Source organism: Gavia stellata, chromosome Z (genome assembly GCF_030936135.1).
Source record: "Gavia stellata isolate bGavSte3 chromosome Z, bGavSte3.hap2, whole genome shotgun sequence".
Classification (NCBI taxonomy): domain Eukaryota; kingdom Metazoa; phylum Chordata; class Aves; order Gaviiformes; family Gaviidae; genus Gavia; species Gavia stellata.
In genome coordinates, this window is record NC_082637.1 from 77,362,476 (window position 1) to 77,378,679 (window position 16,204).

At 40.4% G+C, this 16,204-nt stretch overlaps 1 protein-coding gene across 1 annotated transcript in view; it reads left to right on the forward strand.

The window, feature by feature from the left end:
• Nucleotides 1-16,204, forward strand: part of LPAR1 (lysophosphatidic acid receptor 1) — a 77,017-nt gene that overhangs the window by 13,206 nt on the left and 47,607 nt on the right. Inside the window, exon 2 of the mRNA XM_059833839.1 lies at nucleotides 11,426-11,594. Coding sequence (XP_059689822.1) covers nucleotides 11,535-11,594 — 60 coding nt within the window. The 5' untranslated portion in view covers nucleotides 11,426-11,534. The remainder of the gene's footprint in view (nucleotides 1-11,425; nucleotides 11,595-16,204) is intronic.

Consider the following 16,204-nt stretch of genomic DNA (forward strand, 5'->3'; position numbering starts at 1 on the left):
GCTTTTACTTGAAACAGAGAAATTAGACATTCACTTTCAGGGATATCTTACTGTTCTGGCACTCACTAATTCAAAAAACCCAGTGGAGCTGCTCCTGCAGTTGTTTCTTGAAGCTGCTGCTGTGGTTAGTACAGCTGCTTTAAAGCAATTTGTGTGTGTGTTTGGTTTGGTTATTTTATCTTACGCTGACTGGATCATTCTGTTGAAGAAGCTCCTAATACATCTGAAGAAACATGCATGTACCAGCCAGCACGCCTTGCATTAAGGCAGATGTTCACCCATTCCCCCAAGTGAGAGTGGGAAGAGGTTCTCTGGCCTTAATGAGTGGCAAAGCAACGATCATCTCTAAGCAACCCTTAACAAGCAAGCATTAATGGAGGTCACTAGGAGAAGCTACATTCCTGATAGATAATAACTGAAATAAGTCTAGAGATTCTGGATGGTAATGGGAAGGCAACCTGACGTGTTGGCTTTAAAGGGGGAACTGCAGGAAAATGGGAAAACTGAGGAAGGCATGCAGAATTTTTTGGACTTTTCAGACAAAGCTCAGAAGAAGCTTTTCAGAGAAGTAGGAGGCTTCAAGAGAAGATCAAGTATCATTTTGGATTTGAAAAACACCGAGAAAATGCTGCTCAAGAGATGGGTGTGGAATAGATACAATATGGAAATAATCATGAAAGAAGGTTGAGCAAGCGAGAGAATTGCACTGGATCTTGAAAACTGACCTAGGTCAGGGAAGTACAGACAGGATTCTTAAAAAGGACAACTACACAAACTAAATGGAAGTTTTGTCTGACGGTAAATAAGATTTCAAGTCCCGCAGTGTGTAGCAGAGAGAGAAACAGTATCCTGTGTTTAACAGGGAAAAGGAGCATGATTCAATTGTGGGCAGCACAGTAGTGGCACTTTTAGCAAAAATGTTGAGATTTTAATAGAAAATTATGAGTGCCTCTTGATTATTCTTTCACGGTTTTTATCTCATCTGAGCAGTATGCAGAGAACCCTGGTGTGCTGCTGCATGCCTTGTGGATTAGCCTGCTGCTAGTGTGAGTCCAGTTTGTACCGTAATTGGCATGACTTAGGGTGAGTGTGTTCATGATTTCACATGTTACAATGCCAAATACTATGGGTTTGTCCTTTCAAAATGTGTTTTCTATTTATTAGTAAAATGTGGCATTTTCTTCTGATAGCAGAAGTTGGAATAGTAAAGATACAAATCCCCTAGAATATCCTGAGGGAAAGGAGTTAATTGTTTTGGACACAGAAGACTAGAAAGGCCAAGAAAAATCTTTTTTATTTTTAATCAGATACGGCAATGTTTAGTTTCCTGCCTTCATGATGGGATATTTATGTGCCTTAGAAAAGACCTTTTAAGTGAACATCTTGCTACCACTGACACAGAGAAGGGAAGATGTTTGTTATTTTCCCTTCAAGATGTACTTGATCATTTCCATTAATCTGAAAAGAAGTGTCACGATGGGCTAAACGAGAATCCGTTCTGCTTCCATCAATGCTGTAATGTCGTCTCTTCAAATACCTTTTGCCAGGAGTAACCAACGATGGGATATCACATGGGTATGTGTTGCAGAAAGAATGGTGTCGGGGCTTTCCGACTGCAGCAGAGTTGGACCTCTGCAAATGCTTGAGGAAGTGGGAGTCCTCCTGCCTTCCTTGCCTGCCATTGAGGTCAACAACAAAATGCATTTGACCTTCATGGGCACAGGATCAGACTCTTAGTTTGCCAGAATAAACAACCAACCAAACAAAAAAAACGAAACCCCAAAACCAAAACAATAAAAACCACAACCCCAAGACAAAAACAATTCCAAAAAGAATGCACAGCTTGTAATTTTGGGAGTAATATACTCGCCGAAGAGCCTTCACGGTGGCCACAGTAAAATATCTGAAGGTCCCTTCTGGGGATAAACATCAGAGCAGGTAAAGGAGAAAGGCAGACATGCATAGGTTAATTACAGATGCTTGAACTGTCTGCCCTTTGGTAGAACCCAGTGCATAACTGTGGTCAGCCTGCTTTTGTCGTCCTCAAAAGGGGTATGAGACAGGGTGACAGGCAAGATAGAACAGCATATGGAAAAGATTTCACTGCAAGATAAATGCTTCAGGGTAGTGTACTATCTACCAAATTTTTTGCATGGAAAATTTGTAAATAGAGATTTTTTCTTTTATATATTCAGATAGATCTTCTGCTTTGGGGGGGATGGGCAGGGCTCTGATCTTGCCCCAGTGGGATGACTGGGAATATTTCCTGACCCATGTGTTCTCTGTGAGAGCAGGTGATTTCTTGTAGGGAGTGCCACTGCACAGCGGTACTATTTTATTGTTGTAAATTAGTTCAGTGCGTGGTAAATGAATAAGGTGACAGATTGTCTCCTTAATTTTGCAGTGGGGAAGAAAGGACAATTCCACACAACGCTGCCTCTGCAGAGTTCATGAAGCTGTTTAGCTTGGCGAAAGAGGCTCCACCTGACACATCTTTGCTTACCTCCTTGCAGGCTGTGTTCTGTCATGGGAAGATTTAGCAGCAGTTTTGTAGTACTCATGTTATTAATTATTGAGGCCAGGACAATGATCTTTCCCTGATTAGCCACAGAGCTCCTATTCAAAAAGGTTTGACTGATGTAATTTTTTTTTTTAAACACTGGCTGTGCTGTGAATGCAAATGACGTAGATTTGAGATCCTCTGTTGATCATTGTGTTGTGGAAGAATCCTGCAGAATGCACAAGCAATTTTTGTAATTTGTGTCAAAATAATTTTCTTTCTAGCCTCAGATTACTGCTGAAAACTTCAAAATTTCATCTTTTTTCCTTACCTAAGGAAGGCTAACAGCTGTATTGTGCTCCTGAAAGTGAAGACTGAGGCAGTGGAAACTGTAAGTCTCTTCTAGCTTCAGGAAGTTGCAAACTTCCCTGGAGCACCTTTTAAAAAGTCTTTGAGGTGTACATGTGTGAGTTGGCTGAAGGTAGAAGGGAAAGTAGGGAAGATGAGTTCCTTTTTTTTTTTTTTTTTTTTGCTTTAGTAATACACTTTTGGACTTCTGCGTTTTTATTTGATCTCATTAAGTTAGCTGTCTTGTTCCTGATTATTTTTTTTTGTAAGATGCTTTTCAGGTGGCTGGGCAAGTTGAGGTTAAATTTCCCAAAGTGGTGTTTGTTATTATTTTGTTTTGGTTTGGCTTAAGTATTGGCTGAATACTCTGGCCAGCTGTTGCTGTTCTCAGTAAAGCAACCTGCAAGGTGATACACAGCTAAATGTGCTGTTGTCCTGCTTTTGATGCTCTTAGTGGCTAAGAGGTGGTTGTTGTGTTACGTGGAATGCATGCGTTGGCTGACAAAATGCAATCAAAGCAGGCATCATACAAACATAGAAGCAGATGCATTATTTACATGGGCCCATAGCAATAATAAAATCCCTGATTCTGTGGGGTATCTTTGTGACACTGGATCACTTCCAAGACAATTGTTGAGGACATTGTAGCTCTGGAGTTGCAGCAGCTGTAGTGCAGACAGTACCTGTTAGAGCTGAACTTGGGAAAGTTTTTGTCCTTCTGCTTTTTTGGTTGTCGAAGTCACAAGTGCTCGAATTGTGGGTTTTTAAAAAAAAAAACAAAACAAAACAAAACAAAAAAAAAACCAACCAAACAAAAAAACCCCAAAAAATCAAAACCCACAATGAAAAAAGCCAGAAAGCAGGTGATGCGCACAGGGTAAAAGAAGGATGTTTTTCAACATTCAGAAGAAGGGATCTCCACTCTTGTGATCCAATTTGTTGGGGTATTCGTGTTCTTTTACCCTGGTCTCCAGAGGTTTTGAGGCCGGCCAGGCAGCACGCTGGAGATCAGATAGCAGGTAGTGAGGGTACTTGCTGTCCAGAGGTCTTGCGGGAGGCTGTTCTCCTGCTCTCTCCCAGTGCTTAGGCAGGAGGCTGTCTCAGCCTACCTCGCTGCCAACCCTTTTGCAGATGTTTGTAAGCCTTTGCCATCTCACGGTGCATCCAGTAAATGCAGCTCTGCTAGTGCTCCTGCAGCTCCATGCATTGGGATGCGGCCCCTGACTTGTTGGATGCAGTATTACGAAATCTCATTGCGCTACCGTATAGCCAAACAGTGATGGCAGGAGAGAGGGACTAATACTGACCTATTCTGGTTTTTGCATCAACCAGCTCAACTGTCCATTGTAGTTGCCAGTTTATTTATTATTAACAAGTCATTTGTTGATGACAGTGAAACATTTAAAACACTGCATTATTCTTGTTGCATGTCTCCCTCCCTTTTAAGCCTTAATGATATCTTATTTAGCCAGTTTTTTTGTTGTTCATCTGTTGTATCAGGTTGGAAAATTATCCGTGGTTTGTTAAATAATTGCTGTGGAAATGTTTGTGCGCAAACAGTGCGTTACTTCACCAATAACGGAAGTTCTGTGAGCAGGAATTATCTGGATAGAAATTGATGCTGTTGGATTAACCCACTCAGCCTGCGAAAGAAAAGGTCTGATCTCTTAAACAATATCTGTAAAGAACTGACATTTAATGTCAAAGTGAATTAACCATTGATTACTGCAAAGAAATTACTAGGTCATTTCTCGACAGGGATTTGATGGAAAAATGTTTCTGGATATGGACTGATTTCCACTTGTGGTTGGGGCTAATGTGTGTCCTGTGTTTTGGGGATGAGGTATTATTTATGTAAGCATCTTTTACTCTGTATAGTTATTGCCTGTCCTGGTGCATGTGAAAAATGATTTTTTGCCCCTGTGTGATGTGCTGATGTAACAGCAGCATGGAAAATTCACCTTGTTTCCTGTGAGGATCTCAATTTCTTCTGCAGAAGTGAATGAGTAGCTCAGTTTTGTTGCATCTTCAGTCTATCATTGATCTTTCTTCTCAGACTGAAAAATCTGGCCAGTTTCTTAGGGCTGGTTGTAACCTGGGTGGCACTCACTCTTGCCAGTGGGAAAGCTCAGAGACAATCAAGTACCCAGTTTTGCTCTGGGTTTTGGGGTTGTTTGGTGGGGTTTTTTTTGGTTGTTTGTGGGGTTTTTTGCAGTATTTGCAAGGTAGAGATTTCCTATTGTGTCTGAACCTTTCCATATGGTAGCAAATTCCAGTAAAACCTATTTTTCTAGACAGTGAAGTTGGACTCAAGAGATGTCTGGCTTTACTGGTGGAGGCTGTTTCCAGGGGGGTGATGGTACAGCCAGCACTGGAAACGGAGCAACGTTGTCCCTTCCCTCTGGCACTCCCCTCCCAGACTTCCACGACCCCTCGGTAAAACCTCACAAATCCATTTTCACAGTGAATTTCTTCATTCTTATGAAGAGCTTCCAAACGGGCAAGATGCTGTAGCTCCGTAGCTCTTTAAAGCAGTCTGTCCAGTCACTGGAAGCAACAGACAGGAAGGTTTTGGGAGGAGGCACGTTGGTATAACTGTTCTTCTGTGGGACAACGGAGGGTAGTGTTGCATGCGCTGTAATAACAGGTGTAACTTGTGCAGTTTGTTGGTAGCTGGTCTGACCACATGCTGAATAGCTGCAACTGCTTCCTTCTATAAGGATGCATAGGAACAGTGGTACAACCCAGTCAGTGCTTGCATCAGACCCTGTGACATCAGAAATAGATAATTGGCTTCCATGCTATTACTGACAAAATAATTTCCAACTCCAGCAGTGTGATTTCAGATTCACTGCTACTAAACCTGTTTAATCAGTACCATATACCAGATCTATTCCGATACTTACTGTTATAGTAATAGATAGTGGATGCGACAACAGCCTTTATGTTGCTTTCTGGAGAGGGATGTCAGATGAAAGAGCCAGGCTGATACCAACCAAGCTCCAGAGTACACACATTTTACTGTGCAAATCCAAATACACACACTGTCAATAAAGTTTGACAGGGACAGTTAATTTTATGCTAGCTTCCTAACTGTACTGATGCATCTGCTGAGGAAAGAGAAGGGGAGGTCTCTTTTCTGAGACATCAGAAATTTGATGGAGAGACAGTAGGGAAAGAGGCTCATTAAGTGGAAGAAGACTTGTTGCTGTTGTTCAGAAGGACTTTAAGGCAAGAGTACAACAATGGGCCACACCATCTGCCTGGAAATTGCCTCTTTTACTTACTTTCTGCTTTTGTCCAATACTGAATCACAGCTATTAGCTTATAGCAGCTCTTTTAATTGCTGAGCAAGTTAATGCAGGGCGCAGGAAGTTATCTTCATTTGTAGGCAAAACACACCCTGGAACAGAGAGAGAAGGCAGAATTGGGAAGAAATATGGATTGTAGAGATCATAACCACTTAAATTAGTTCTGCTTCTTCTTGTGCTTTGGTGGGTCATCCAGTAAAGTTTCACATGCCTTATGCAGCTCGTTCTGCAAATTTATTTGTCATAGTACACCACGAACAATACTCACTTCAAGATTCAGCTGGTCCTGAGGTGACAGGACAGGGAGCTGCATCTGGCTTTTCCCCTCATTTTAACCAGTAGAGAACTGAATAATGTGAAAAAAATGGACTGCTGTGTTTATGCAAAGGCTTGCTGAAACTAACTGTTTCAGAGGAGTTTGGATTGCCTTACAAGAATTTCAGGGAGACCAAGAGCTGCTTATCTGCATTTCTGCAGTGTGGTTTGCCCCTTGCCACTCTGCTGAGACTGTCGTTTTGTAGTTGGTGGTACCTCTGCTCGTTTATGGAATCACATTGACACATCCTGGGGGGGTGCAGGGGGGTAGGATTTTTTTTATTAATTGCTTTAACATATATGTCAAGAGAAATTTCAGTGTTTGAAGAGTCACTATTAAATAACTTTTTCAGAACAGTTTTAAGCTAGTGAATTGCATTTGTATAAGTGAATCTGTACATCTACTGTTCAAAGTGACGACATCAGTGGTGGTGAAGGCTTTACCTAAAATAAGGATTCAAAAGAGGTAATATCTTTCTGTTAGGAAGAAGAACTAATGCTCTGTAACTTGCAAAAGAAAATCCAAGTTTTTGCAGTAGTTCCTAGCAATCACTATAGTAAAGGAAGGAGTAACAGGAAGGCTGCTTCTCTTTTCTTAGAAGCATGAAATTGAAACCATTTTTTCTGCCTTTCATGTTTATTTTCTTATATGCTAGAAAGTGTAACCGTAGTTGTTCTTCTATTAACCAAGTGGTTACTGGAAAGTGGAAAAACACCTCCATGAGTCCGTAGCAGTTAACTAAAAATTTGTGTTATCACCATCACCTTAACAAGTGTTAAAATGAAGCGGTAGAGAGGTCAAGTCATTGCTGTTGCTCTTGCCTGGATGGCATTCGTTTGCCTTTTTGCCTTGTAAGGACTGCCATGGTGGGGTCATGCTTTTGTTTGTGTATTGAACAAACTAATATTACAAGCAGTGGTTGTTTGATGAAGGAGGCTGCTGGAGGTGAGTGATGCCAAATGATTACTTTTGGATGGCAGGACTTCATATGCCGCATGAAATTTGGAATCTCTCTGAAGTGGTATCTGGAAGTGGGACCCTTATGTGAGATCTTTTTTCTTACTTTCTTGCCTTCTTACATGTTGTTCAAATGTTGGGGGGTTTGTTTTGTTTTTTTCATGATGGGTTTACGGGTCCTATCATCTGGGATCAATTAGGACTTAAAACTGTCCTCTGAGAAAATGTAAGTTAGGCTTTTATTCTCTAGAGGTGTGCAGGGAGGGTAGCTTTGTTTAGCTAGGTCACACTTAAGAGCTTCAAGGTCATACCAAATCAGCATCTTCAGAGTCTTGTATTCCAGAAACTTGGAAGTCTGTGAAGTCAAGCTGTGGTACCAAAAGATGCTCTGATAGGGGTGCAGGAAACCAAAGCTGAAAGACAGCAACAATGCAGGACATCTGAAACTGTCTGACACAGGAGAGAGCCACTGATTTTGAAAACCCAGTTTGCCTTTCAGTCCCAGCACCTTACTCTAGCAGAGGCACTGTGTATTTGTGGGCACAGCTGAGATACGCAGTGATGCAGAAGTTGTTGGTATTGTTGTATCACTCCTAAATTGCAGATAGCTTGTACGGTGCAAGAAACTGGGGGGGGGGGGGGGATAAGGGTAAAAATTTTTGTCATCGTAATGTATTTTCCGGAAGCATTTCCTTCAAGATGATGTTTTTGTGATACATGATTGCATTTCTCCTAACTACTCCAAGTAACAACAAAACTGCATGGTTCCTCTTTTCTGTGGTCTCAGACAGCTGATCCAGAAATCATGATGCTTAATCATAGCATGTTGGAGAGCAGCATGTTTTGTTTGGTGAGGATGCGTTCCTGCTCCGCATGTTACACACTACTCTGCCGAGCGTCAGTTGATTTTTTTTTTAATTTTTTTTTCCTCAGTTAACCAAAACCACAACGTGTTACCATAATGGCTTTCTAAATGTTGTAGTTTATAGTGAAACATAATTTCTTAGAGATGAATCAGCTTCACAGTGAATAAAAAATTCTATAATCTTCATTTTACTTATTTTAGATACAGATTCAATGTATTTCCCCGGTTTGCAATTCTCTAGATGCACTCAGTAGAGACAGCAACATCTGTCAAAAGGAGAGTATGTAGAGTGGCATTCCCCTGCGACACATGCAATTCCAGTGTTAGGGAATGATATGTGTGAATCTGCTTCAAAACTTGGGGTTTTTTTCAATGCTTTGTCATGCAGCAAGCTATCAAAATCTCATTAGTAAGAAGGCACTCCTGTGCTTTTGTGTTTCAGACTTTCTTTATAATAGAGATTACATTTTCTGTCATAATGCCCTTTAGCAAAGTTCATTTGAGGATCCTGTTCCCTCTGTTTGCAGTTCTTGAAAAACATGGAGCTGCACCCTGAACTCACACGGGTATTAAGTTAGGAGCCACCTTTGTTCGCTTGAATGGAGTTAGTCTGCTTTGGAACTGCTGTGAAAGCACAGTCCCCTCTGCACTTCATTATTGCTGAAGGAGACGAGGCAGGTCGGGAGCCGGGGAAGAGTCCTTTTGTACAGTCCAACCTATTTTCAGCTGGAATGCTTTTAGGAGCCTAACCGGTTGGCAGGAAGTCTTAATCATTGTGTACGTCGTGCTGAGGAGGTTGAGAAGTAAGGTATATGCAGAAGAGCCTTCCTTTTCCTAGCCAAATTGAGGGATCAGCGCAATACAAGCAACGCAAATGCAGCTAGGTGCAGAAGGGGAAATGTGAAATGGTCATAGGCTTAGGAATTTTTTACTAATCGTCTGTTTTCTATTTCTTGGAGATGGTGAAAAATGACTATGGGCATATTTCTCCTCTCATTTGCGTTAAAGTTCTCATTGGATTTTATGGGGTTAATCTTTTTCTGACATTTGTGTTCTACCTGGAGTACACAAAGCTAGCTAAAGGCTGAACAGGCTTAAGATTTTTTTTTTTTCCTTAGTTTTTCTCTTCCACTCTGTGATGCTCCCTAGTAAAAATTATCATTTTCTCTCCTTTTTATATGTGGCAAACAGGATTCTAAGCATACCTCTGGTTTCGGTCTAGTCTTCCCTAAAGGCTGTTTCATATGCAATGTTTTCCCCATCTTCATTATCCAACAGCAGCAGCGTGTCAGGATTAAGAGAATAGAATAAATTTTAAAACAAACTGACAATGAGCTGTTGTAAAGTAGGCACAGTGACACTGCTGCTCTTAAGCATGTTTTGAGAAGAACAAAAACAAAGGTCTTATGAGATCTTATTTAAGTTACATTTGTGACAGCTCACAAGTCAGTGACAAAATGTGCTAATTGAGGATCTTGAGGCTGTTGACCAAGTTTTACTGAAAATCATTATCTTCTTGGTCAAATAGCAAAGTTTCCCTAAGTCAGAAAAGCAGTAATTTCAAGTTCACCCTGTTTCCTTCATCTGTCATGCACAGTGGAAAAAAACAGTGAATTTCAGAAAACAGGCAAAATACTGTTTTTGAAAAGAAAACAGGAAGCCTGAAGGATGGTTAGCTCAGTTCTTTGACTTCCAGTGAAGGCTTTCTTGGAGGAATGCTAGATCTTCATTTTCTGTCCTCTCCATGAGTGTAGTAATAGAAATTTGGAGCACGGATTGGAAAGAATGAAAGGTTACTAGCAAGAAATGAGTAGGAAAGAATAGGGGTCACTGGAAAGCTATATAAAGATGGAAAAAGTGATCCAAGAGCTTGGAAGATGAGACAGCTACATGTGACGTAAGGCATGTGGGGATGTGTTGAAATGTGAGGCAGGCATTTCAAGATGATGCTTTTTAAGAAGGAGGAATAATTTCCACAGTGGCGTGCAAAGGCTGAGTTTAAATGAACAACAGAAAAAAAAAAAAAGACATAACTTTCCTACAGCACTTACCTGTTCTTTCTTGGCTTGGTATGTAAGTCTTGCCTTTGAAAAAATGAACCGGAGGCCAGGAAAGTTACTAGCATTGTCTGTATGACTACACCATTGTCTCAGTTTGAAAAATACTAGTTAAGTTTGGGGTCATTTTTGGAAGATTTGTTGGACGCTGAATACACTTAGCATGAGTGGTTTTCTGCTGTGACTTACAGAATAGGAAGTGGTAGATACAGAGAGCAATATGTGTCTCTCCAAAATCCTTTCTGTGGTGGCTAATTTGTGGGTTGTGTTGTATATGTCTGGACTGATTGGGAAAAAACCTGCAGTAGACTTCATCTGGAATTTCTAAATGGGCTTAATTTCTTGACCATTTACAGTTTTCACCCCTTTTGTTTGGTTTTCTTTGCACACAAAAATAGAAACATACGCAGAAGGTGATCTAACCTTGATAAACATGATAGTTATGGAAATAACTTCATTCTGTTGGATCATCTGATCAAACTTTACACGGCAGTTCAGTATATTCACCTACAGCAAATCTGTGCCTATCTGGAAAAAGAAAAAAAAATATGGTTAAAATAAGTCAAGGATAAGGATGTCATAATGTTTAACTTATTTTTCTTAACACAGAAGAAAAGTGCATGTGATCACCGAACTATAAAATAATAGTTGTTGAGGAAATAAATGTGTCTTAAATTCCAGCAAGTAGTTCTACGAGTAGTCTTCTGTGAGGGCATTTTTTTCTTTTGGTGTGGAAAAAAAACCCCAAACAACCCAACATTAACACTATTCCAATGCTCTGTAGGTGACCATCTTTCCTTGCAAATGAGTAAATGTTCTGTACATTAGCCTCCTTGCTGTATTTATTTTGTGTGAATTCTAGTTTCTGTGGTCGAGTGAATTGTTGTGCTGTTCTGGACCAAACTCCAGTGTGCCCTTTGAAACTTCTCCTGCAAATCTGTTGTGAATGATCGTGTAAGCAAGTCGGGTTGTGCAAACTCACAGGCTGGTTTTGCAGCAGTCGAGGGGCTTGGGTGTTGACTGCATACCCAGTTCTTGTTACTCTCAACAATTTTTTTTCCTTCCTACTAGGAGCAAATGTCAGCATGACTAGGGTCTGAGGAAGTGCTTCTGTGTTCCTACCAAGGGTTTGCGAGTACAGAGGAAGGGTGCAAGGACAGCTGGGACATTCTGAGCTACCATGGATATCCCCACCGATTTGGTGCCGTCCTCCATGATGTCCCAACCTGAGGTGATTGAGGTGAGTAGACCACGATGAAACTCCGGCAGCTGAACTGACTGAACCTCTTTCTTATTTCCTCATTGAATCCTAGCTTTTTCTCCGGTCTCACTTCTGAGTCATCGAGGGAATTTTTCCTGAAACATTGTATTAAAGACACTCATCATTTGCTAAGAATATTGTTATCCTTTGAGATATGACATTGCTGTGTTATACTACTATTTGTAGAACAAAATATATGGCAAAATATTATCTTCACTCCACGTAGTTGGTCCCTGCACTACGGTTTGATTTTTACTGTGCCTAATGAATACAAAGTAGAACAAGGTCATAATGTGGTTCAGTTAGGATACCACCACAGGAAATTTCAGGTTCATTGTTCTTATCAGAAAAGCTAAAGTTTTAAGCCAAAAGCAGTGATAAAATTAATAATATACTTACAATTACTAACACACTAATCTGGCTTTCATGAATCAAAGAGTGTGTTTCAGACTTTATATTTATAAATACCTAAGTGATTTCTTCAGTTCTATGTATTGAACACCAAGTACTTGTGTTTTCTGGTGATGTAAGTATTACAAACAGAAAAGGAGATGTTCACATCATTCAAGATTTCATCTCAGAAAAGCATTTTCAAAGTCCCATTGACTTCATAGAGACCTAAGTGTCTGTTGCAACTTAAAACTTTCAAGGATGTGTATTTTACTGAAGAGGGCACCACAATTGATTAAGGTAGATGTGAGAAAATTGGAGATCTAACGTTTATTTTGCTTTGTTGTTGTTGTTCTTGTTTGCTGGGGGTTGTTTGGCTCAGGAGACTACAGCTCTCAGCAATATGCACTGAGAAATGCAGTAGTTCAGAGATCCCTGGACCCTGCAAAGTTACAAAAACCATGTCTATTAATGGGTGGTGATCAGAAACGAGCTGAATCGGAAATCTGCTTTGGAGAAACTTCTTTGTGCTCCTCTTCCTTCTCCATTTCAAACTGAGAACTAGTATATTTCAGAAGTATTTTTGTTGCTTTTCAAGTCTCTGTCCCTGTTAGGGCCAGAGAAGGATTTTGTGTCTTTACAGCAGAACAGAATGCCTGGTAGGAGGTGGATGCTGTATGCTTGCGTCCTAGTCTGCCTGGCTGCTGCTGGACTCTTCTCCCTTTCTGGAGAAAGGCTCCCCCAGGCCATCTCCTTGCATGCTCTGAAAGGCACTTGCACCCCTGTCTCCGTGGGTTCTCTCTTCAGAACCTTCTTTATGTTTGAGAAACTTGTGTATCTAAGGCTTACTGTTCAGGATAAATGCCTTCTCGAAGGGAAAATAAGGTCAACTGTGGTGCAAGAATGAGTGGAAGAAAAGCTCTCGCTTGTAAAGGACTTGATGATCAGCATAGTCACCATTCTCTTGTACTTATGGGTGCACGTCCTGTGTCTGCAGGGAGTTTCTGCTGAATAAATCCTGCCCTCGACTTGCATCGCTAGACCAAAGACTAGAGGTGGATGATTCTGGTCAGTGAGTGGTAATCCAGGCAGCTCTCCCTCCACACTTGGGTTTTAGATACTGTGCTTCAATGAGATTTGACTTGGGAGCCAGAAAAAATTGGCAACAGGAAGCAAAGGAAAGACTGGTATCTCAGTGTGGGAGATTATGGTAGAAAAATATCATTCTTTCAACCTCATTTTGTAAAATGGACTCAAATTTATATCTGTATGGGCAGACTGACATGCATGCATGAATTCCCAGAGATTTCAGTAAACCATTGTGGACCTGATGGTTGATACAAGGCCGCAATCCTATGTAAAGAAGTAATAGCTCCAAACAATCAGCTGGGACCCATGTGTCTGTTTCTGAGGGTAAGGAAGAGCTTTTTAACAGGAAAGGACGTCACGAGACATGTAGCTAAAGAGAAGAATCCTTAGGTGGATGTATTGAAGTAAAGCACTTTTCATACTGGGACTGCCTTTGACATTTGTGTTGACATACACAATGAATTTTGGATATAGTTTAGAAAAGTATATTCATTAAAGCACCTTTTTTTTTCTGGAGGACACTATTTTGCCTTTTAAGATTAAGCAGATGCCACAGTGTGCTGCAGAACACATTTAGAGACTAATGTTTTAAGGAAGGATTTTTTTTTTAACTTGGAAGTAGCCTTGCATGCCTTCTGCATGAGCTAGATGGCATCTCAGTTACAAAAAAGTGGTTTGCTACTTTACTTTAAACTTTCTTTGTCTTTAATCTTTTATCTTTAAGCTTTCCTTTAGCATTGCCAGGATAGTTGGTTTCCTGCACTTTCGGTCAATTTAGTCTTATACAAATAGGTATTTATTTCTACACATGTATTTCTATGTACGTATATACATCTCAGTGATAACTATTCCTCTGCCTATCATCAGTCCTTTAACTGCACAGGGCAAACAATAATAGACTCTTATTTACCACGAAGGAGAATCCCAGAGACCTCAGCAGGACCTTTTACAATCTGAAGCCCACTCTGACAAGTTTTTGCTTGGGCTTGAATCCTACAGATGCTTGTGGTGGCACCACAGTAAGGGAAGGTTCTGCTAATTTAATTGGAAATGGTATCTTTCTCAAGATTTGTCTTCTGAGTCAGGTAACAAAAGATTCACATTTTGGGAAGGTTTTTGAAAGTCACTTTCCTGATACCAGGTGTGAAATTGTTGTTAGCATTTTAAAATGTTCTCATGGCTAGTGTGTCAACATAGGAAATGCTTTTGGTGCTCTCTACAACCCTCTTCTGAAGGAACAGCTTTTCCACAGTCATGTCTCTTCATACCCTCCCTATGCACTGACCTGTCCAAAGCTCTCTGCTCCCATCTTCTTTCCGTCCTGCAGCATCCTGTTACCAGCCGTAAGGAGTGGTGATTGAGAATACAGATTTGAGGCATCTTGGTCATGTTTAAATGAGAAGGGTAAGTAAAGTGTCAGGGTAGTTTAGCTATCCATAGCTGAAATTTGGAATAGAAAATAGTTCTGGGACACCATTCAGAGTATGTCAGAGAAGTCAATGAAACAAAAAATTTCCAGAATGTGCTTTCAGTTTTTGGCAACGGGGTTTTATTGTAAGGCAGAATTTAGTGATTTCAGATTAGATAAGCCATTCCGCTCCTAAATAGAGAGAAACAAAATGTAACAGAACTTCTTAATTTTTAAGTTGGGGATATTTTGTGGCACATGTGATGACTTCATACCTCAGCTATGTATAAGCAAAATCATATCATAGAAACCTGATTAGTCTGATAATGCAGTAAGCAGAAAGTTAAGTAATCCTGTAAGAAGCATTTAGCATCCCAGAGGGCTTTGCTGTTTGCAAAGAGGAAACATAACAAGTGGTGATCTAAACTGATTAATGTACTCTGTGGAGTGATTAGTATCTTCTCTCTTTGTGAATGGCATGAGATGAATTCTGCAGTAAAAGCTTTGAAGAAGAAATGGTTTGAGCTTCAGTTGCTTAATGAACCAGGGACTTCCAACAGTGCTTCAGAAATGCTTAAAACAAGAAAACAACAAAAATTCATCATTCTGTCTTTGCTCTTGCCAGCAGTGGATCCTACCAGCCAAATACTAGAAGTAAATGAGTATATTTAAATAACTGCCTTGCAGCTGTTCCAAAGAGAAATCCAGAGCAGTTTCCATTATAGTGGCTTTTCATGGCTGTGCAGTTACCAGAGCCAAAAAACACTTCTCCCACTCTGTGCCATTGAATACTTCTCTATTTTCATGCCTTTTTGTTTGAATTAGACTGGAAGAGATTTAAACTATCCTTGTCACAGAATGGTCATCCTCAGTAGTTTTTTCCTCTGCTTGAGAACAGACTCCTGTGGGGTGGCGCAGCTGTTGTCACCCCTTTCCCCAACAAAGCCCAATACGATTTGTATTTTGGATTTGGTGCCCAAATTTCTGCAGCCAACAAACGTGCTTATTTTTTTTTCTCCCCTTCTACGTGAGTAAACAAATTAACCTCTTTACCAAAACAGACCCCTGGTGGTGGTAAATAAGGTAAACGAGAGAACAAAAGGAAATAGACTGGAAGAAGCAATTTGTGATTAGAGGTGTAGCCACACAGTTACAGGCATCATTGGGGAAACCTGACTATCAGTATGCTTTTTTTGTTCTTATACTAGATGAGATTAGCAGGGGTTCAAAATACATCTCCATTTTGTTCAAAGTAGACCAGTACTGCCTTATAAGTAGCTGCTCAGTACTGTATGAACAAGTTTCTGATAGAGAACCTGTTGTTGCCAGAGCCCTGAGAGAGAAAGATTTTTCTGTATTCTGCTTATATATTTCACAAAGCAGTGCCTCAAAGCAAAAGAAACCCAAACTGCCTGATGTATATTTCAAGAAAAAAATGTATTTGCTGTGGTAAACACAGGATAGTCATCTTATTTCCATTTGGAAATCTCAATTTCCATCCCAAAATGAAATTTGCTATGGTCATTAACATAATTTTGAAGAAGCATTTTGCTTGTAGGCTAAACTCTCCCAAGTGCTCACTTTGCTGGTTTGCTTTGTGAGGAGTGATGAAAGGTGTGCCCTGGAGATGGAAGTAGCCCCAATAGCCTACATAATTTTTTCAGCACAAAAGGCCAGTCTTTCAGCTGCTGGAGCCAAGAAT